Source organism: Pteropus alecto, unplaced genomic scaffold (assembly GCF_000325575.1).
Source record: "Pteropus alecto unplaced genomic scaffold, ASM32557v1 scaffold3, whole genome shotgun sequence".
In the NCBI taxonomy this organism is placed as follows: domain Eukaryota; kingdom Metazoa; phylum Chordata; class Mammalia; order Chiroptera; family Pteropodidae; genus Pteropus; species Pteropus alecto.
In genome coordinates this window covers 28,412,425-28,434,679 of record NW_006442484.1, presented here as the reverse complement: position 1 = coordinate 28,434,679, position 22,255 = coordinate 28,412,425, and the positions used below count along the sequence as shown (strand labels likewise).

The 22,255-nt window shown below is 35.5% G+C and overlaps 2 protein-coding genes across 11 annotated transcripts in view; one reads left to right on the top strand and one right to left on the bottom strand.

Moving 5' to 3' along the window:
• Positions 1-16,345, bottom strand: part of ARL6IP6 (ADP ribosylation factor like GTPase 6 interacting protein 6) — a 104,867-nt gene extending 88,522 nt beyond the window's left edge. The window contains exons 1-3 of one of the 2 annotated variants that reach the window (XM_015596547.2): positions 15,910-16,345; positions 14,470-14,523; positions 5,839-5,971 (exon numbers count right to left, since the gene is read on the bottom strand). In XM_015596547.2, the coding sequence (XP_015452033.1) occupies positions 5,839-5,971; positions 14,470-14,523; positions 15,910-16,309 (587 nt within the window). In that variant the 5' untranslated portion in view covers positions 16,310-16,345. The remainder of the gene's footprint in view (positions 1-5,838; positions 5,972-14,469; positions 14,524-15,909) is intronic. The other variant, XM_006921076.3, reaches the window with a different exon arrangement.
• A 100-nt stretch (positions 16,346-16,445) lies between these two features.
• The window catches only part of PRPF40A (pre-mRNA processing factor 40 homolog A), a 49,098-nt gene continuing 43,288 nt past the window's right edge, over positions 16,446-22,255 (top strand). The window contains exons 1-3 of one of the 9 annotated variants that reach the window (XM_025039413.1): positions 16,446-16,651; positions 17,531-17,732; positions 18,770-18,901. In XM_025039413.1, coding sequence (XP_024895181.1) covers positions 17,568-17,732; positions 18,770-18,901 — 297 coding nt within the window. In that variant the 5' untranslated portion in view covers positions 16,446-16,651; positions 17,531-17,567. The other 8 variants (XM_015596545.2, XM_025039418.1, XM_025039417.1 and 5 more) reach the window with 8 other exon arrangements.

Sequence of the window (22,255 nt, the reverse complement as noted above, 5' to 3'; positions counted from 1 at the left end):
TCGTAACAACAAACACATTCACACACAAATGTAATGAAAATTTAAATATTTCAGCTTCTGATTACAACCAGAACACTTTACATGGGAAATAACACATCCAAGAGAATATCAGATCACATGTGTTAAATTTTAGTCTGTAAAATAGTTAACAAAAACAGTTTACCTAAAAGCAATTCAAACAAAAACCAACTGTTCCCTTTTCTTTCTCACTTCTAATTTAGTTTGCAGATTTCAAACAGCATTGTAAGGCAATACAATTTTTTAAAAAACAAGCCTATATAGAAATAAATTTAAATTAGAAGCATGTGTTTTTTTAAATTGAGTGTTGCTATTTAGCAAATATCATTTGTTTGGAAGAAAGGAAGAAATAGAAAGGTGGATAACTCACAATAGTCCAGACTAAAAAGACCAAAAAGCATGAGGAACGTAGCAGATAGCTCCTGATTAGTATATTAACTATGAAATACTATAGATTGCCAATCGAATTCTAAAGATTATGTATTATGCAGGCTTTAGTGAAAAGATGCTACTCTTCACCCTACCCCATTCTTAGAAATCATGACTTAACACCTGCATTTTGACAATGAACCTCACATCAAATAAGCCATAAATACATTTAAAAGCAGATACCAAATTTCTAACTTTTCTCACCATATAAAACAGTGAATTTATGCTTAGTTCTATAAATTGGCCACCCAAATATTCCTTCCTATTAGCTTCATTTTAGTAAATATACAAGTGTGACTATTTGAGGCACCTAAAACTAAAACTCACTTAAAACTAAAGAGTCGATTTATAATAAAAATGTAATATTTTTGCTTGATTTCTGGTAATTCAAAATGGCTACTTGAGAGATGATTTTGAGGGCTTAGGTCTCTTTGAAATATTCCTATAGCAAAAACATATTCAAAATTGTTAAACTGAAAACAGAATTTGCTTAAGGTTGAGATAATTCTTTTTAAAATTCATCCTATCCTCAAAAAGACTCATCTTCAGCTGTAAAATTCAAGATGACAAATCTCTTACAATAGAAGTCAACAGAGGATTTATGAAGAAATAAAACATTCTCCAAAATTTACAACACTATGACTGCAAGACATGCTATTTCTACAATATTTCTCAACAGGGCAAAACTATTTAAAATCGGTTTCTCAACAAGTGATTCAATAACCCAAGCTTTGAATTCAGATATCCATTCACCAGCAATCTTATTTTTACATAACCTTTGACCAGCATAAGATTAAAATTTGAAATTTCTAGTAGCACTTGATTTCTATAATATAGTTAACGCCTATCTTTAATAACTGTAAATATAAACACTGATTATTTTCCTCCTTGGAAATAAGTCCCTGTGGGTATTTCCACTACAAAATAATAGTCCTAGCCCTACAAAGTTAACTTCTTGGCTTGAAAGTTATAGGAGAATATGCTATTAAATTTGAACTTTGATCTATATAATGAGCATTTTTTTACACCAGCAACAAGACTCTTATAATTACCACTATTGATTGAAATTAAGTGACATCTTTAATTTCTTTAAAAATGATGGTCCTTTACCTCTGAATCTACATAAAAGTACTATAAGGTAGACAAATTTAATGACTTATTTCACTATTTTTCATACCATTGTTACTAAATATTTTGATTCTTAATTACAAGATTAATGAGCTTTTCTACACTTGCTTTTGCTAGACCCACCACTTATATTATCATTTTTTCACTAAATTTCTAGGCTATAACACTTCTTCCGTAGGTGGAACCTATTAGAATCATTGAATGGAGGTTTTTTTAGCAAGCTGAGTAACTATAAAACCTGCAGCTACATCACTGCCCACTAGATGGGGCGTGTGCACAGGTAATGTGAAATGAGAGCGGTTTGAAGCAGAGAACAAAGACAAGATGTTAAGGTGAGATTTTGATTGGATTTGGCAAAATTGCATGGAGAAAACTGCCATAGCAAAATCTCAGAGAGTGCCTTTAACTGTCAATTAAAAAGATGCTGTTTCAATTGGTGAAATTCCTCCTGCTGACTCATTTCATAATGCAGAGGAGACGGGTTAGATAGGAAAAATGAAGCTTCAAGGCACATCTCCTATCCATACCTAACTTTCCCCCCAATCAGGAGGACTTAAATAAAAGTTCTAGTACTGCCACCAGCCCAGCCAATAGAAAAAACTCCAAGATTCTTTCAAGTTCTGGGTTCTCTCTAAATGTAGTATCTTTGCATGAGTAAGTCACATACTTAGATGTATTAACTCTTAGAAACTATAATTAAAGGAGATCATCACAATGTGAAATACTGATTACATACACACTGGTATGTTTGCCTGCTTGGAAATCTTTGACCAAACCTAATGAATAACATGAGAAAACTAATGAGACGTGAACTGGATATGCAGATTAAGTAGTGCAGCAGAGCAGGACAATAAATTTAAAGTAGTGAGAAGTGGAAAATACCTAGATACGTACTCCAAGGACTCTAAAGTTGCTGCCTCTGCCTCTTGTTTTTTAACACTGCAACAGATTTTCAGAAACAACTAAGAAAATAATTTATAAGTATAAAGGATCCAAATATACATACAAAAAGATTGCTTCCTAATAAAAGTTTGGATATGTGACTCTGCCGTGTACCTTTTAACTCAGCAAAGTTTGCAAAGTCAACATGACAACTATTTTTTCTTAAAAATCTGCTATGTGAAGTCCATTAAGTACTTGTCTGAAAACATACCTTGCAAAGTTCTTTAACTATCTTGTATTTCCTAAGGTCTTGTACTTATGTAAATAAGTGTAAGTTTCTAAGTTATATCTGTTATGGATTATGTTTGCCTCCCTACCCCTCAATTCATGTCAAAACCTTACCTTCCAATGTGATAGTATTAGGAGGTGGGGTCTTTAGGAAGTAATTAGGATTAGATGAGGTCAGGAGAACAGAGCCCTCAGAATGAGAGCCTTGCTTCCTCTGTCTACTCAACGACTTGTGAAGATATAGTAAGAAGGCCATCTGCAATCCAGAAGATAATCCTCACCAGAACCTGACCATGGTTGCTCAATCCTGGACCTCTAGTCTTGAGAACTATAATAAATTTGTTGTTTATAAGCCACCTGGTACTTTGTTATGGCAGTCTGAATTAAGATAATATCTAACAAATATAGAAGAAATATGGAAAAAAAAAGAACACATGGATTTTATTTCTAATCTCCACTCCTCTACTAAATTATTGATCCAAATTGCTGATTTCATTAAATGCTTCATCTAATATCCTCTAAATATCAATAAATGTTATTTTTTCTTCCCTTGGTAGTTTATGTTTCCAGAGAAACACAATTGATAGCCACAGTTAGCAGTCTTCTCAACTTTTTTCCATTTCTAATTAGTTTGTTAAAATAGCCCATTATTTTAAAGGAAAGCATAAGATTGCTTTTTAAACAAACCAATTAAACATAATTATTTTACTCTTCATGTTTGATATTCATGAAGCCAGAATTAGGGAATATTTTTAATAACAATCCTAACCTTTGGAAAAATAAAGAGAAAACCTTCTTCATTTTATGATGTGCTAATTATCTTGCCGTTTTTTAGTTTCTAATTAGTTAAATAGATCCCTATTTAATACATTTTCTTAGAATGTAGCTATCATTTACATTAGATTTCCCTTTAAAAAATAAGTTTATATATATGATTGTATTTAAAGCATATTTAAAATATTAAAAATCCAAAAGAAACAATAGAAATATGTCTCAAAATAATGTTAAGCAAAAATTAATTACAAAAAAAAGAAAAAATGAAAAAAATGAATAAAAAATTACAAAACAATATGTCTATAGTGATTCCAATTTCACTTTTTAAAATATGCAAAGAATGGAAAACTATACATCAAGATGTTGGCAGTCATTATCTCTGACTATGAGTTTTTCTATTATTTTTCTGTTTTTTAAATTTTCAGCAAAGAGCTTACATTACTTTTATATAGTCAGGGAAAATATTTGTATTAAAATCAGTTTATTTTAGGTAATAAATGAATACATAACCTCTTATAAAAATATTTTTATAAAAGTGTGATGCTGTAGATTAATAAATATATCAATCTGATTTCTTAGAAAATAAAGCTTGAAGATTTCAACTTTCTCAAAAGGTTGAGAAGTTGTTTCCCTGTACAAGCACTCACTCTACTGGTGACATAGAGAATATACTTCTGACATTTCTGAAGTCATTGCATTATTTTCTACAAGCACTAGAGGGCACGGTTTTCACTATAAAAATTTCACCAATTATCACTATATTATATGCCATTTTTTGGTCTGGTTTCTGTTACTATGTAATCAACTATCATTCTATTTATCATATGCCTTTTTTGGACTGTGCTTATATAAACATAATAATTTTAAATTGCAGTTTGACTCCTGAGATATATAATAGCTAATTTATCATACAATTTATCACTACTTTTATTTTGAAAGGAATTCAAATATATATGTGCGTGCATACAATGCACATATTTCAAAACTATTTTCTAGGATGTATTAACAAACATGTAATCTAAGTTTCTGATCTGACACTATCTCATATTAAAATTAAATGACTATTAAACACATTGAAAATTGAGGTTCATCATTACTGGTTCTAGTTTAATAAAAAGGGAAAAGATAATTTTAAGAAATTATTTAAATGCCCTCAGAATTCCATATCTTTAAGAGAACACTGAAATGCTTTTCTCTAACTCCAAAAGCTTCCAACATCTATAAGGCTTACGAATTCTGGTGGTGATGGAAGAAAACTGAGAGAGAAAAGACATTACAGATGTAAGAGCAGCAACAGTAAAGTCATGACATCTCAAAACTAGATGGGATTTTTTAGGGTTGCCAAGGTAATGTGATATGTGACTACAGTGTAGGGTATACCAGATAAACAGCTGAAGCTGAAAAAGTAGAGTAGAGTAAAAGCTAGGGGAGGACTGTTGAGCTATACTTGGGAGATGGACTTTATTTTAAAAAACAGAAAAGTCACTGAAGACTTTTAAACAAGGTAGGACAGGAAGTATCATTAATATTAAACTTCGTTATTTACAGAGTTCCTCTCAACAGATTTTCTTATTTGATCTCTACAAGCTGTCTAGGTGGGCTAGAGCTGGTAGTTAACAACTATAATAGAATACATGAATCTGATAACATACATATCTTTAACAATTAATTTTCTACTCTTCATCTTTTCCCCACCCCACCTCAGTTTGTAGTATAATGCAGAGGTCTTAGATGCTTTTATTTGGAAACTTATATTTAAAACCTGAGCTTTCCTGGCATAAATAAACTAAATTAGAAAATTGCCTACTGAAACTTTTGAAACACAGATAATAGAGACTGCTATGAAATGAATCTCATCTGGTCTAGACATATAAATTGAGTACCATAAATGCTTGCTAATTATTACACAAACTTTAAATATGAGGGGAAAGTCCAATCCAATTATTAAGCTGTTATAAATCTCACCATTTATACATGACTCTAGTAAAACTTACACAATGCTGATATCGATTTAGCCTTCATAAACTGTTTTAAATGAAATTCCATCCCCAAAGGACAAATAGCCACCTTACTTCTTGGATCATTTCTGGAATTTCATTTTTTTAAAAACCATTACATTATCTATATATGAAGTTTAAAATATTCTTCTCCATATATCTAAAGGCTGAGCCAAGGTAAAAACCTTACGTCACTGTATTTTATAAAGACTGGGGCCTCAACATATCTCCTAAATAAGCAGCCTCTTGCTTCTATTTATTTTAGCATTTTCGTCAGTTAGAATGGGTTAAAAAAGAGACAAGAAGAAACAAGTATACTTACTTGAATCTGGCAGGTGAAAGGGGAGTAGGAGGAAACATTCCTGGTTCAAAAGAATCAAAGTAAGTCACTGTCCAAGAAAAGCTGCAGCAGGAGAATCCGGCAATTAGGGATATTATAAGTAGAGTCCAGAATCCTTAATGGGAAGAGGGGAAAAAACTCAAATTATTAACACCAAAGCAATTTAAATTAAACCAGTATCCTCATGTTCAGATCATGCGTATTTCTTAACTTCTGAATTATATATAAATGATAACAGATTTGAGCTTAGTACAAGCTAGCCCATGTAGAAGTGTAAAGTAAAACTAGAAATCCTACCACTGAATATTTTAATTCAATTATAATTTAATATGTAGAAAAGAGTTCAAATTCAACTTAAGAATCTAACTCATGTTCAGTTTTATAAAATCCAACTATAGAAAAAAATGGTTAAAAAACTTCACTGTTAAAAAGCCTTAACATCTTTCATTTGACTTTGTGAATTAGCCTTCTTTTATTACTTTGCACTAAGTGGTTCTTTTCTTTCCATACCTCGCACTTTTGACATATGAATCAATTTTAGAGTGTCTACTCTTTACACCTTTTGTATGAACTTAATGATAAACTTAATCTGTTTATTTAACATTGCTCAGTATATGAACAAAAGTTAACTCCTAATTTATAAATGGGTTAGGATCCAAAATTTTATTTTCAGTTAGGATCAAAAATTTTATTTTATTTGACCTGCATTTTCTCAAATAAATCAAGCCAAAGCATGATACTATATGGAGGGAAAGGAAGGAGAAAGGGTTGACAAATGGAAGGATGAAGGAAATAGACACAGTTAACAACAGAGGGAATAAATTAATTTGAAGGTGTTTAAAAACACAAACTGCCTCCTTATGAGTTTACTAGGCCACCACTACTTGTCCCAGTAGCACAAGAAGGCAAGGTTGAGAAGACTACAGTAGAGAATAACTTATGAATTACCAAATTTCCTGGCTGCACAAAATTGCACAACCAAAAATGCATTTTAGCAAGAAGCACATAGGAAATAAATGCACTGGACTATTTATAAACCATTTGAAGCCCACTAATAGACTGATAAAACTGCTAGAAGAAAACTCAGCGCAATGAAGCATGAAGAAAAACTGTGGCAAAGCATTTTTTGAAAGATTAATTTTTTTTTCTCCAGATAGTTCCTTTCCTTTACCCACTTTTAAAGAGATAATGTATTTCACATTCATTGCCCCAGATGGATGTGGCAAAGAAGAAAGAAGAACTAGCCTGAATGCCTCTTCAGTTTTCATGTTACAAAATAATTAAGGGAACTAGGAGGATATATGTAAGCAGGAGGTTGATAAGCACAAAATGTTTTGAATAGACAGCAAGAATGAGTTGACTGGGGTATAGATAAAATGTGCAAAACAGTGAGAAAGAGAATAAGGGATTTCTCTAAAGGTGACAGAGTTCTCTGGTTTGAAGAATGCAGGTTATTTGTGTGTGTTTACACTTGTGTGTATATATAGGGAGAGGATAGTTCTGCTAGGTTTTCCTGGCAGCCATCAAGAAAAGGTCCCCCAACACTAGACAGGGATAATAGCTGTGTACAGCATCTTGGCAGGTGGGCCCAGTGCCAAACTTGTAGATGCCTCTGTCCTGAGTGGGTCATAGAAACAGCAGATGGCTGGAAGGTGCTATATCTGAAAGGCCATCCTAACCAGGATGCAAGATGTTTTAGCAGTAACTCATTTCAGCAAATGAGTACTAGATTACAACCCTATCCCAGTATCCTGGCATAGTGCCAGCCTCTACAACTTTAACCCGACCTAGCACTGGGTAAACTGAAACTTTAAAGACTGAGGTACAACCTTCCTGCCAACTCAGTGAGACAGGGGACCATCATAGAAACTGTAAGATTGCTTAGTGTACAACCACAACTTAAGGGTGACTACGGTGCCAAATAGCTATTATTTGTTATTATTTAGATGAATACCTCTAAAGAAGAAAAAGAACTGACAATTCTACTTTGAGTTTAACATAATACATAAGTCTGCAGAACAAAGATGGTAATTAAAAAATGAATATCTGTTTGAGTACTGTGGAATGAAGGAAACTTCTAAGTATCTAAAAATGAGAAAGACACAAAATAACATTAAAAAGTAACAAAACGTGAGGCTTTCTAAAGTCTATCAGGCTTTTTCACTCAGGTGCTTTAATACGTCTATCAAATTTAAGACAAAAGCATTATTGAGTTTTCAAAAATGACTACTATTATACAATCTAAGTGCCTGCCTCACTTTGGACATTTTATATTCATTTGAACTAATCAAGTCACACCACTGATAATAGTCAGGTCACAATGATAGGGCTAAAACAGTACATTGTAATGTACTGGAAGTGCTAATGCTTCTGAAAATAACTCAATTCATTTATGAACAAGCAAAAAGCCACAGAAGCTGACAACTCTCAATAATTAAACTGTAACAAGACTGTGAGCTAAAAATTCTACTAATGTTTTGTAAACCCTTTTACCAAGAGTTAACATAATTTTTAAAAGGTAAAAAAGCATGTAAAAATTAAAGTCTTCGTTCCCCAATTCACCAATTCCACTCCTAAAAGCAATCAGCTAAGCGTTTGTTGTACATCTTTTCTAACTTATAAATGTCTAAGTAACATAGAATATATGGAGCTAACTGTGAACAAATAATACATAAATATGTATATATATATATATATTTAGTTTATTTTCCACAAATGTGATTCTCATCAGAAAAATTGTCCTATTCTACACTTTGCTTTTTTCACACAACAATATTGGGGACCTTTAATATCAGTACATATAGCCACAATTCCATTGCATATTTTTATTATTTCAGTTTTTCACTATAAAAACAATGTAGCAAATAACATTTTTGTACTTAATTATGTGGTTGCATAAGGATATCTGTAACAAATTTCTGGAGAACTGCTATGTCAAAGAACATAAGCCTTTAAATAAGTGCATACATTCTTCTTTCTTCTCTATAGTTCGATTTTCATCAATTGATAAAGTGATGAAAATTCACATTTTCCACCCATTGAAGTCTCTTGGACTCAGTGTTTTCACCCAAAGCAAAGATGGGAGTAGGTGGGAAACTCCTACTCCAATTCCTTTGTTGGAGTTTTGTATTCTTTTATTTGGTATATTTTGTTTGGTATATTCCATTTTTCAAAATAAGTGATTTTGGTTTCAAAGTATAGTTAGTTTTCTAAAAATATGCTGGCAGCTTTCAGTATTTCTATAAAAGCTTCCAGCAAAGAAAGATTATTATGTGTTCTAAATATTTTCATTTTATTTAACAATTTCAAGTTTAAAGGGATGAGGTGACTTTCAGAAGTTTTATTAAGTCCACAGTGTGGGGGCAGAAGCTTACAGATAGTATATGTAAGCAGAAACAACCGGGAAAAGAAAACAAAAACAAAAACCTCCTATATTCCCATACTGGGAAAAATTTCTTATTAAAACACTGTTATACAACCAATTATACATCTTCATAAAAATTATTCCTACCATAATAATGGGACTAAATGTGACAGCACACTGATAATTTCCAAGTCTAATTTTAGAGTGACTGACATTTGAAATGTTTAAATAAACTAGTATACTATGAAATACAATACAGTAATGAAAAAGAATGAGGTACATCTATGTATAGTAATACAGAATCAACTCTAAGACATTTCAGTGGAGCAGCAGAAAATGTATGATTCCAATTGTTTTTTCTACAACAGTGACTAAACTACATATTTTAAATCATCATGTCTATATGTAAATGAACACAAAAACATCTGAAAATATACACAAGTAGATTACTGGCAACCTTTAACTGTTGGATTTTTTTCCTAGTGAAACTATATTACTTATATAATTGATTTATGAAAATTACAAATGAAAATTAAATTAACATTTCACTAATTTTAAAAGCTGTAAAACCTATAACCAGCTGACTACTAATGAAAGTTTAGATGTACTCATGCATGAAACTGATCAGTAATTTTTGAATGTTTATGCAAGCGAATTTTTCTAACTTTATCAGATTCCAAAGTATTCTAACTTAGGAGGATGATAGAAATATAAATAATTTAGTGTTCTCTCTAAACTAAATCACATTCTATCAATAGCCCAAGTCTTCAAATCCTCTGAGCACTGTGTTTCTCTACATGTCAACACAGAAAGCTGGACAGCCTTGGATCTTCAAACTTATTATCTTTAAGTGCAGAATCAGAGGAAAGGGGTCTTTCCTCCCCTGCCAGCCACCTGACCACACAGTGGGTGCATACTAGATACATTAGTAAAGGTCTCCACCCAACTGTCTGCAACCTGCAAGACAACATGTAGCAATTCTATACTCCTTTCTGCTGAAAAAAAAAATAAGTGGAAGAGGACATTCTGACAGATGAAGTTACTGAAACTTGAATAATAAATAACATCTGTAGTTTCCAACCATGTTAAATCATCAAATTCACATGGGAAACTTTTAAAAAACTTTTATTATGGCCAATTTCAAAAAATACATGAAAGTAGAGGAAGAGTACAACAAAACCCCATGTACCCCATCACTCATGTTTGAATAATTAACTCACGGCAAATCTTATTAAACCTATATTCTCCTCTGAAGTTTATAATCTTCATTTTACTAGGGAAAACTGTCATCACTGTCACCTGGATCCAACTTAAGTCTTGAGGAATAATTTACAGAAGAATAAAAAGATGGTGAAAAAAACTTTGTTAGAAAGTTTAACAAGTAACAGCAAATGCAAATTTTTATTCTGAATTTCCCTTGTTTTAAAGCTATACTACTAGTAAGACTAAAGTAAAAAATATGACAAAATTTAGAAAAGGATATGTTCTCTGAGTGCAAATAATTGCTTACTTCATGCCTACACATCAATCTGAAACATAATCATCTTATAAATACTGATAATTGGTTACAGCTTATCATTAGTTTTGCCTTTCCTTTTTGTACTTGCATTACCAAAACATAATACTTGAAGGAAGTTTTTAAATCTTTCATAACTTATTTTGATAAAGAGAGGGCAATGACCCGCTTTCCTCCATAATTTGCAAATCACTTTCATTTTTAGATTTATAAAAAATCTGAATGATCAAATGATTTTTTTTTCATTTCTTTTCGATCATCTGCCTTTAGCATCTATCCACTAACAAACAGTAGCGAATTAATTAGGCCACACGGGCATCATAAAAGATGAAAATACTGTCATATATCCTTTGAGCATAAGGGGAAAGTTCGTGTTTCTGTCGTTAAGACCTTTGTGCTGAATGACTGACTGGAGGAAAGTACTATATTTTTCCGAAAAGAGCCAGGTAGTAAATAATTTCAGCTTTGCTTGACATAAGGTCTCTGTCACAATTATTTTATTCCTTTTAGCATAGTTGAGAATAATTGATGAGTAATATTAAAATGATTCCTAATACAATAAAATAGCAAAATGTTATGAAATGTTTAATTTGATAACAATAGTCTTAGATTAAGTATTTTCTGCTAAAGGCAATTCTATTTTCCTTATGTACTTATTTCGGGTTTGCCTTAAATAAAAGATCATTTTATTACATCTTATATTAAGACTAGGAAAAAAATGCAAAAATTGAAAATAGGACTAAAGCATTAAATGTGACAAAATTTAGAAAATGTGAAAGATGCAAAAGCCAATGTGTATAAATGAAGCAATACACTGTTGTATGTAATTAGTGTAATCAATTTGGCTAGAGAATAACCTTTATGAGGAATGACTGGAATGTGATTTTAACTAAATAAACTTGTTTTATTTTATGAATCTCTCTGAAAAACAGGCTTACGGTAGAGTTCTCAAACTAGCTGACAGTTTCAATAACACCTCTCTGGTTAGACTGCCTCACTAGTAAATATAAGCATTACGATAGCCTAATTCTATTAGACATTAGGATCAATTAACCCCCCAAATGCACGGATACCATGTTCATTAAGAATCTTTGGGGGGAAAAAACTATAAATAGGGCTTCCTCAAATATTTCCGTCAGAGAAACAAAAATGACAAGACAATGGCAGTCTTAGCACCTTTGGAAATTAGGTTTCTTAACCGGCCTTTTGGTTTATATATTGTTTCTTATTAGTATGTTGGCAATTAGTCAACTCTGAAGGATTTTTACTCTTAACCCATTTTTAAAAAATGAGATTCTGGCCCTACAAAGGTACTTCTCCAACTGTGGTGCATCAGCATTACCTATAAAAAAAAGGAAGATTACTGGGCCCCATCCTGGGCTGAAATGAAATCTAGAGGTGCTTTTCCTAAGAAAGTCTAAGTGATTCTTACACATACCAAGGAAAATCATTACTATAATCTGCTCTTACTGAGCTGTACCAATTTTAGACTAGAATTAAATTGCGATTAAAAAAAAAAAATTTGCAGTATGTAAAATTTTTATCTGTCTAGAGAGAACTCTTTCGTGGTAGCTACTGTGCTCACATTATTTGTTTCTAAAGGCTAACTACTTTCAAAGAATTGTGGCAGTTTGCAATAAAATTTAAACATGAGTCATTAAAATACAGAGATAACATGTATGGTGAATAGTTAATTGTGACAAAAAAACAATGGATAATACACAAAACAATCAAATAATACATTTAGCTATGAGGTTTCCAGTAAATAAGGTAAAATTAATACAATAAAATACAACAAAGTCAGTATCATCTGATAAAAGGCCGCATTCTGCTTTTTCTGCACAATGAACAAATTCAAGTTTTTATTAAAGATTCTGGTTTCTTCATGTGAAAACTTTTATATTTACTATAAAAAGGTAAGGATATAATTTCACAGGCATTTCCTACGGTGTAAGCTAATGTGCAATCTTTCTGATATCTAAGTTAATCAACCCAGGGCTGATTTGCATGCAAGTCAAAGATTTAGAAACAACTGGTCTATTCTTTACAACTATCAGCTGTCTCAAGTGCATTTTTAACCAGAGGTAAGTTGTCAATTCAAAACATTATTCTGTCAAGACATTAATTTGTATTTTTCTCCCAACAGGTGAGCATTCCAGCTTAGAACAATATAAGTGCAAGTGTTACCTCAGTCACCTCAACCTTGTAAAAGCTTAATCATTTTGGCACTGCATCTGTGAAACAGATTTTTAAGATTCCTATTATCTTGCTAGAGAAAAACATTCCCTATCACACCTGTTATAATGTGTATTTGCTATAAATTAGACTAACTTTAAAATTAACCCCCAGGACATTAATGCAACTGATTGAATTAGTCCTTTAGGTAATGTTGAAGATATTCTCCATTTGGCCACTGGAGCATTGGTTCAAAAAAAAAAAAAAAAGGATCTTTTTTGAGGCATTTGTTTAGTGATGCTTTTGGTTTTTGCCCTAAAGATATAGCAGTTTCTCTTGACTCCTCAGAATGTTCCTGAATCTTGAAAGTGAATTCATGTCATTAGCAAAGACTTAAATAATGATCTTCCTGTTTGCTGTCAAGTAAGTACAACTAAAAGCAACACGACTAACTGGAAGTGGAAAACCAAGCAGGGCCATGACAAGTGCTATTCATTCTTTTCATTAAATGTGAATTCTTGCCAACTTTTAAATAGCAAGTTAGAATTCATGCCTAGTTCATATGATTGTTTCTACTGCATCAAAGTTGACCTATCAATAAATGCTATAAAAGCCTCCAAATCTTGGCTGTTTTTAGAGATGAAACAGTATAATATACACTGATAAAATGAGTAACTAAAAAAATTCATATTTCCTTATGCAAGAAACTGAGAAGAGTACAGACAAGTTTTCAGGGAACTTTCTAATTTGTTTGTAACTTGAAGATAAAAGTTTCCCCTTCTGCAAAATCTGGTAGACTATACTTTGTATCATCATTAGGCCTTGAAGAGGGAGATTAAATAGTTCGCTAAGACTGGGGGAAGGGGTAACATGCAGGATAGGATCGCAACCATTTTTTTTCCAATTCAGAGTGAGTACTCAAATAACTTACAGCAAATAGGATAAATATACCAAAGATCCGAACTCTTCAAAATCATTTTGGCAGAGAGAAATAAATGCAGTTTAAATAACCCCTGGTTTTTCACTAGAAACCTGTAAATATAGCATTCAACATTCTACAGAAACTCAGGTCTGACTCTTTCTTAGTCATCATTAACCTGTGCAAGTATGTCCAATGCTTTTTGCATTTTTTAAAAACCAAGTGGATTATATGGAGATGTGAACTTAGTTTTGAGGTCTGCTTAAGACATTATCTTTGCTAAGTTTGTAAGGAAGTCTTTTTGTTTTTAATTTCCGGGAAGAGGTACAGGGAGACTTTTCCAGAAGGTAACTAGAAAATGTTAAGTATTCTCTGGGTCTCTGTCACATAGAGTTGTGTTCAAAACACATTCAATCCTACTTATTGTGTGGTATACATACATACATATACACACATACCCTACACGTGTAAAAAAAAAAATCTAATAACTTACTACATATATTTAACTGAAAAGAATAAGACTGAATCAATTGTATAAGGAACTATATCAAGTAATTTATCCAAAATTTTGTATAGTTTAAACCTGATCTGGAAAACAAGTAAGCTCAAAATCAAATCAAGTGACAATTAAATCCATACCTAATAGTCCAGTGTCTATATCATCTTCATTCTTCAAATTCTCAGCATGTAACTCTGTAAATACAAAAAAGGGCTTGGGTAAAAAAGATGATTTTGTAATTTGAACAGTAGCTCAAAGGCTGGCAAGACATTGTAGAGTTGTGGAGAGTAATCTAGAGCAGCAGTTCCCAACCTTTTTTGGCACCAGGGACTGGTGCTCCTATGAGAATGAAATGCCTGATGATCTGAGGGTTGTTGTGAAGACTTTTTATGTAATGCAAATTACAGGACATATGAGTTTTGAATTCAGTTCCTTTCTCCATTCTACTAAATAGCACAGCTCAACGTCTTCTGCAATGGGCTTTCGGGTTTTGTGACTTTATGATAAAAAGACAATCAGAGCAAAAGAGAAACTACCTACAAGACAGAACTCTTAGAGATGCACGGAAAAGAAGAGGAGAGGGGAGTGATAGAGGAATGAAGTATTGGCACCCATGTATTTAACATTCAGAGTTTACAACCAATACCGTTGTATGAATAAGTTAAACTTGCCAGTCTGTTTTCTGCATGAAAATTAAGCATGGTGAGCTGTAAGAGGCCACCCGAAGCCATTAGTGTCTTGGAAGCAATGACAAAATAATAAAAACTGTTAAACAGCTTTAATTCTATTTAGTAAAGTAAAACTAATACTTGAATGACAATGTTATGGGTTCTTTTCATACAACAAAGGTAGTTTTGTTCTAATTTTTCTTTTCAGTAAGTTGGCCAAAGTCACACACGAGTGAGAACTGAGATTTAAACTCAGGTCTGATTCCATTGTAACAGAAAATACCCAACCATACAACATATCCGAACAAGCTTTGGAAAACCTTTCAAGGAACATCTCTTTCTATTCCAATCTGGCCAATATGTCAACTTCAGACACAGGGGAAAAAACCTATTAACCAGAGAAAGAATTGACCAGATCCTGCAATAGAACTTATCGCTACACTCGGTTGCAAAACTAATACAAAGCACAAATAAAAGCCTAAGTTTGGGCTGTGAGATGGAAATCCTGACCTTTGGGAATTATGTGTACAGAAGAACTGGTGGATAACACACCTTTAACCATTTGTGGATTAGTTTTTGAACACGTATAGCCTATTCTAATTATACACACTTTGCACTGTCTTCTAATGGCTTTTGTGCGTTTGAATTTTGCCAACATTTCACTTCAAGTGTTCTTTGACATTAAGATAACTGTAACTCCAGATCCTTTCTTAAAATGGGTCACCAGGGCCCTCCAGCTTTGAGAAAAGTGAGGACAAAGGAAAGAAAGGAAAGAAAGGTACAGTTGAGGACTCTGGGTGAAAGCGGCTACCAGCTTGCCGACCTTTGATGGGAAGAAGTGTAATGAAGGCTAGAGCCACATCCAGGCTCAACTTCATTCTGGACAGACTTTCAAGGCCTGACCTGCAATACCTTTTACGATCAGATAGGCGATGGCGAGGAGGAAGGCGAGGAGGATGGCGAACAACAGCGAACAGAGAATTGAGAGGATTTGGACCGGCCACCGCCGAGCCTGGGATCGGTTGCGCGCATCCGCGGAGAATATGCCATTGCGCTTATCCGGCAGGACTGGGGACCCGTCCCCCTCCGGCGGGAGTAGCAGATCCTTTTTAGGCTCCGACGACGCCCCGGCCGAGAACTCTGCTCGCAGGTTGCGGGCTACCTGGTCGCATTCCTCCTCCTCGTCGACTTCCCCTTCACCCCAACTGTCCCCTTGAGTGAAGACGGAAAACCGTGGTCGAGAGAAAGGAACAGGGGTGCCGAGCGGGCGGCGCAGAAGAGCGGAGCGACTCCCACTCTCCACGAACGACATGGCGGGAAAGACAGTAAGACGCGCGGAGGTCGAGCGACTCCAACCCGCCCCGCCCCGCCCCCGCAGCAGCCAATCAGCGGCCAGGCCACCCTACAGCCTCCACCACACGGCCCCCACGCGCAGGGGTGCGCCAGGGCGCGCGGTGGGGCAAAGAAAGTGCTGTGAGGCCCAAGGAGAGGCTGAGCGCCCCTGGACTAGAGCACGACCTCTGGCGAGTAGGAGAGAAGGGGAGCAGGGAAGCTCGCGGAGAGAGGCAAGCCAAGGCTGAAGGCAGCCGAGTCTTCTCTCCCTACCGTGCTTCGTCTCGGCCAAAGACCTCCGCCACCGCCGCGTCACCTCCAGGCAAGAGCGCGCCCCGGCAACCCCAAAGCTGCATCTTCCTGACACCCGGTCCTAGCGCCCGCCCTTGCACCTGATTCACATTCCCAAACCTATTTGCTTTCTCCCTTGTCCTCCAAGCTCGCATTCTTCCCCGGCTTCCCTCACTAACGGCAGCTCACTGGCCGGTGCTCTCGCCTCGCCTTAAGTGCCCATTCCTCATTGCCTTTCGCATTGTTCTCCCCGCCCCTACCACAACTTCCCTCCGCGCAGTTCGACACGCCTCCTTCCCCTACCCCTCCGCCCCGGCGCGCGCTCTCCAGCTGGTGCGTACGAAGCTCGAGCCCTCGCCTCAGGACCCCTCCTCTCGCCTTCTCCGACCCCTCCCCTTCGTCTCGAGCAACGCGCGCGCGCCTTTGGCCCCGGCCACCGCTAACGCTAGAAGCTGCGTACCCCACCCCCACCCACCCCACCGTAACCCACCCCTCTACCCCGTGGCGGCCTCAGGTTTGTGGAGCGTACGAAACTTGGGCAGGGGAGGTGAGAGTGGCAGGCCCCCACTGCCCCACCCCCTACGGGGTGAGGCGGTCTAAGCTCGGGAAGCTGGGACACGGTTGTCTTCCCTTCCTGGGGGGAAGTTGGTGGAGTTTTTCCGGCAGAGGACTCGGCGCAGAAACTTCCTCCGTCCCCCTCCCCCCCCTCCATGCAGGCGACGCCGAGTGAGGCTGAGGCTGGGGGCGAATCGCCGCAGAGCTGCGTGTCGGCATCGCACTCTGATTGGACAGCGGGGAAGCCTGTTAGCTTATTGGCCCCGCTGATCCCGCCCCATAGCGCGGGGCAGCCTTTAACCTTTAGCCCAAGCGGGCGCCAGCCACTCAGATCGCTTCTTGTTGGTATATGCAGCGGCAGTGGCCGCCGGCGGAGCAGTCTGAGCCAGACGATGAGGCCGGGGACGGGAGCCGAACGTGGAGGCCTCATGGTGAGTGAAATGGAGAGCCATCCTCCCGCGCGGGGTGCTGGGGACGGGGAGCGGAGATTGTCCGGCTCAAGCCTCTGCTCCAGCTCTTGGGTCTCTGCTGACGGCTTCCTGAGGAGACGGCCCTCGGTAAGGGATCAGTGTGGCAGGGGGAAGGCGGCACAATGAAAAACGGAGTCAGAGACAGGAAGCTTTCTCCAAAAGGAGAAGATAAGAGTTGGACGAAGGAAGAGCTCGAGTTGGTGGGATATGTTACGGGGAGAGAAATGGAGGGCGGGGATGCACAAAGGAAGGATGTGGGACCCTGGAAGTTTCCAGTGGGCTTGGCTTAGAGGTGCTGGGCCCGGAGCGGGGTGAGCGTCTCCGAGATGTAGGCCCGATTTAAGAGGGAGAGGGAGGCGGAGACGAGATTGTGTAGGCTTTCGAAGAGGCTCCAAGATCTGTTTTCACCAGTAGTAGTAGTGTCTGTAGGGTGGACAGCTGGGAGAATTGCCAAGCGATAATTACCTGGTTTTGAGATCTGGAGCAATGGACAGATAGATGAAGGAAGTAGTTGTCTTATAAAAGCATGTTAAAGTGGATGAATTAGTTGTTTGTATTTAGTGTTTGAATGACAGACCTCAGTTGGAATAAAAAGATTTTTTTTGGCAGAAGTAATTTTACTCGTATAAATATTATGTTTTTACTATATTTCTTAAGAGTGAGGTGTCTCTGGGTACCCATACTGTTTGTATTTTATAAGACCAGCTCTCATCTAAGTTAATTTGGTAAATTCAGCGTTTTAAGACTTAAAATTAGTTTAGAAACATTTAAGAATAGCTTTGTAAAAACAATAGTTGTCTATCTAATATCTGTGATATAGACAATTGCGGTTTTCACATATATTTCTGACTTTAGCAAGTAAGTAACTGATTAAGTCAGCATGCTTAAAACTAGCTGTTCAGTGATGATTTTAATTTTTTACATTTTGTTCAAGAATTTGGTTAGTTTAAAGCTCATTATAAATATTGGTGTAGCGTATTTTAAGACAAGAAAGTATAAACCCAATAATTAAGTCACACATTAGCCTAATAGTATATCATTGTACATAACTGGTTTGTTGAAATCAAATTTTTGAGAAGCATTTATTGTTACTTACTAATTTTTTAATTGTCTTTATCTTTCAGATGGGGCACCCTGGCATGCATTATGCCCCAATGGGAATGCACCCTATGGGTCAGAGAGCAAATATGCCTCCTGTACCTCATGGAATGATGCCGCAAATGATGCCCCCAATGGGAGGACCGCCAATGGGACAAGTAAGAATTGTTTTGTTTTGTTTTGTTTTTTAATTTTTGCTATGGTATTATTGTACCAAGATTTCAAAATCTGGGTCTGTACTTATAGTTATGTAAGGATTAGTTTATACCAAAATAATGTTTTCAAATAAGTGAAATTTGGAATCATGGTACTAACCATTTTGAGTATAATGAAAAGTCTTCTGTATAAAAGATCGACTTTCTACTGCAACAAAACTTTTTTTTTTTTAACTTTAAAGTAACATTGTAAACGTAGATTTTTTTTTTTTAGTTTAATAACTTTTTCTCCCCAAGTATGTCAATTGAAGTTAATGTCCTAAGGGTAAATATTATCTGATAGATCAACATAATTTATGTCGGCGGACTATGTAAATGCATTGAAACTGAAAATTACAGTTGTTTAGGTTTTTGGCTTAGAATGACTTTTATTTCTGTAGTAGTTTCCTCGTGTGTGTGGGTGTGTGTGTGGTCGGGATGGAAGTGGGGAGATTCTACTCTAATTTGATTCTTTATAGGACAGTGCCATATAGGTAGTTTATTTTCCACTTACACTATTTTGTTGGTGTTTTTTTTTTTAATGCTTATTGCTTCTGCACTCCTGCTTTTTGAGCTGTCCCTTCTATCTGCAGCATAAATTGTAAATGGACATTTTGTGGGAGTGATTTGGATTAAAAGATTTTAATGCTGACTCTGAATTCAATAGAGCTGAGTTCCTAGAGAAGCATTCAATAAAGGTAACAGTTTCAGTTACCGTGAATAATGTTATGCCCTGTTAGGCTCTATAATATTTCTTAGTAGAGCTGCTCTAACTAGATAATGATCTTTGAAAAATATCCTTTGAATACGCTTGTTCTTATTTCAAATTAGTTTGGTGGCTGGGTCCTTTCCATTTGTGTATCTCAATCACTAAATATTTAGGCTAACAAAATATTTTGGAAAGCCAGTCTATCAAGTATGGTCTTTCTACTAGATAATACTGTTTATTTTGATAATCGTTTAAGCCTTGATGGTTTAAGTTACTGGTGAAATTGTAGTGGAGAAAGGAGCTTGCTCTGTGTTTCTCTTTTTACTTAAGAGTAGAAGGGCTTAATGTCAAGTGCTTTTATTTTTTAATTTGGAATATAGCCCTTAACTTTGTATAAAAACCTTTATTCAAAGGCATCAGGCCCAAACGATTTTGCTTATAGGAGTTTTTTAAATAACCATTTATTCTGTTAATCTAGAATGATGCAAGTTTTAAAACTCCTTAGGTGATGGAGAAACAACTCTGATTCCTCTTCTATTTCCTTCCATCTCTAAGCAGCAAGGAGCTCTACTTGTTTTCTTAGTAGAGCTGCTCTAACTAGATAATGAGCTTTAAAAAATATTTATTCTTTAAATGCTCTGGTTCTTATTTAAAATTAGTTTCTTTCCACAGAAAGATAAAATAAAACAATTTGCTACTGCCAGATGCTTCTCTCTTTTCTGGGGCCTTCTGTTTCCATTGGGCCAATCAAGGTAAGTTTGCAAGGGATTGACCTGCGTACCCTTGCTTTAATGGTGCTATTGCACTACAAAACCCGATACCAGCTAGTCATTTTTAGTAAAAATGCAGATTTTATTTTTTTAAATACTTTTGTGTGTCTTGTTGACATAAGCTGGTCACAGTTTGCTCTATGGCCCTTTCTTTTTAGCTATATCAGTGACCATCTTCTTATAAGGTTACTTGCTACTTGGTACACATCCATTCAACATTCCGGATTTTACCTTCTGGTTTTTCCCGACATTTTTCATAGACCAGTATTTGCCATGCGACTTTAAGTGTATGTAACTACTTAATAGAAGTCTGTCTCTTCCCATGGCTCCTGTTAGGATAATAAATGTTTTAGGAGTCCAACTCTGAGGGTCCCAAGAGAATCCCCATTGTTTTTCCTTAACATTAAATTATTTTTTTCCTACTTAATGTTTAACAAATATCGGGTCCAAATCTTGGTGAAACTAATTCTTATCTTAGCTTTGATGATAGACTGGGAAGGCATGGACAATTTACTCAAGCAATCCAGAAATCTAATTTAAAGCCCTGTAAACAGCTGCCTTAAAAATAAAAGTTGATAATTAGCAAATTGATTCTTTTTTCTCTGCATTCTCAGAAGTATTAATGAGCAATAAGTGATGAGAAGATAATGGGAAGAAGTAGGGTGCCTATATAATTCACTGCAGTAACACAAAGCTGGTAGATTTGGTTCTGCCATTTAATATTTTAAAAAATTAATTCATAAAGTCTATAGATATTGGAACTGAAGGTTATGGAACCTTCATGTATATTGCCTAGTTCATCTTAAGATCTTCTGGGACCAGCTGAAAACTAAAATTGTTGGCAGTCTTTTAAATGATTGTGGTCTTTGGAATGTTACTGAACATGACATGAAATTTTAAAATTTATTTGTAAAATGATATGCAGACTGGACAAAAGTACAATCTATATAAGCTAGAGTTCATAAGTTTTCAGATGCAGCAAGTTAGATTAAAGAAGTATTATGTTCATTTTATTTATTTTTTAATTCAGGAGATAACCTAGAATACTCTTTTTAGATTTTAGGCTGAATCTGTTAGTAAAAAATATTTGAAGATGATCAAATGGAACATAATATGTCTTTCAAGTTTACTTAATTATCTTATAGGTTAACTCTGTCTCTTTCTTACTGTACATTAACTTTCTATGGGAAAGTCATGCTTCTGCTTTTACAGAATTATGGGATCTTAACAGTTGGAAGGGTCCTTACAGGTTGTATAAATTTTAAATAATTTGTGAGTTAAGTAATGGTTTATCACTGGTTAAAAAAATATTAATAATTTTTCTGTTTGGTGGTAATATTCAAAACTTTTCGGAAGAGATTTGCATTGACATAATTTATGTGTGAGGTCCTCTTCTTCCTCCATATGTATGGTAAATATTTTGCCTTTGAATTTTTTTACGTCTCATACTTTTGTTGTCCTTTCTACACAAAGGACATAGAAGTTCCTGCTATCTTTATCATGGATGATTTTACCTTCACTTAAGCCCAAGAGAGCCCTCTTAGCTGGCCTTTTTTTTCCTTTTCTTTTTTTAAATTCTTTATGTTTTCCTTTTAAAATAAGAATACCGTAAAAGATTTAATGTCCCTTTCAGCTCTAGCAGCCTATGGTTCAATTCAGATCACTTGATAAGTGATATGTAAGATTTTATGGGTTGGCAGGGAAATAAAAGAACAGAATTTTTTAAAATAATACCTCCCTAATTCTAATTATTCAGTACTTATTTTTTGCTTTTGTTCAATAAATATAAATGAATAATTGCTTTATACAGATGAGTTTGATTTTCTTATTCTTTTGAGG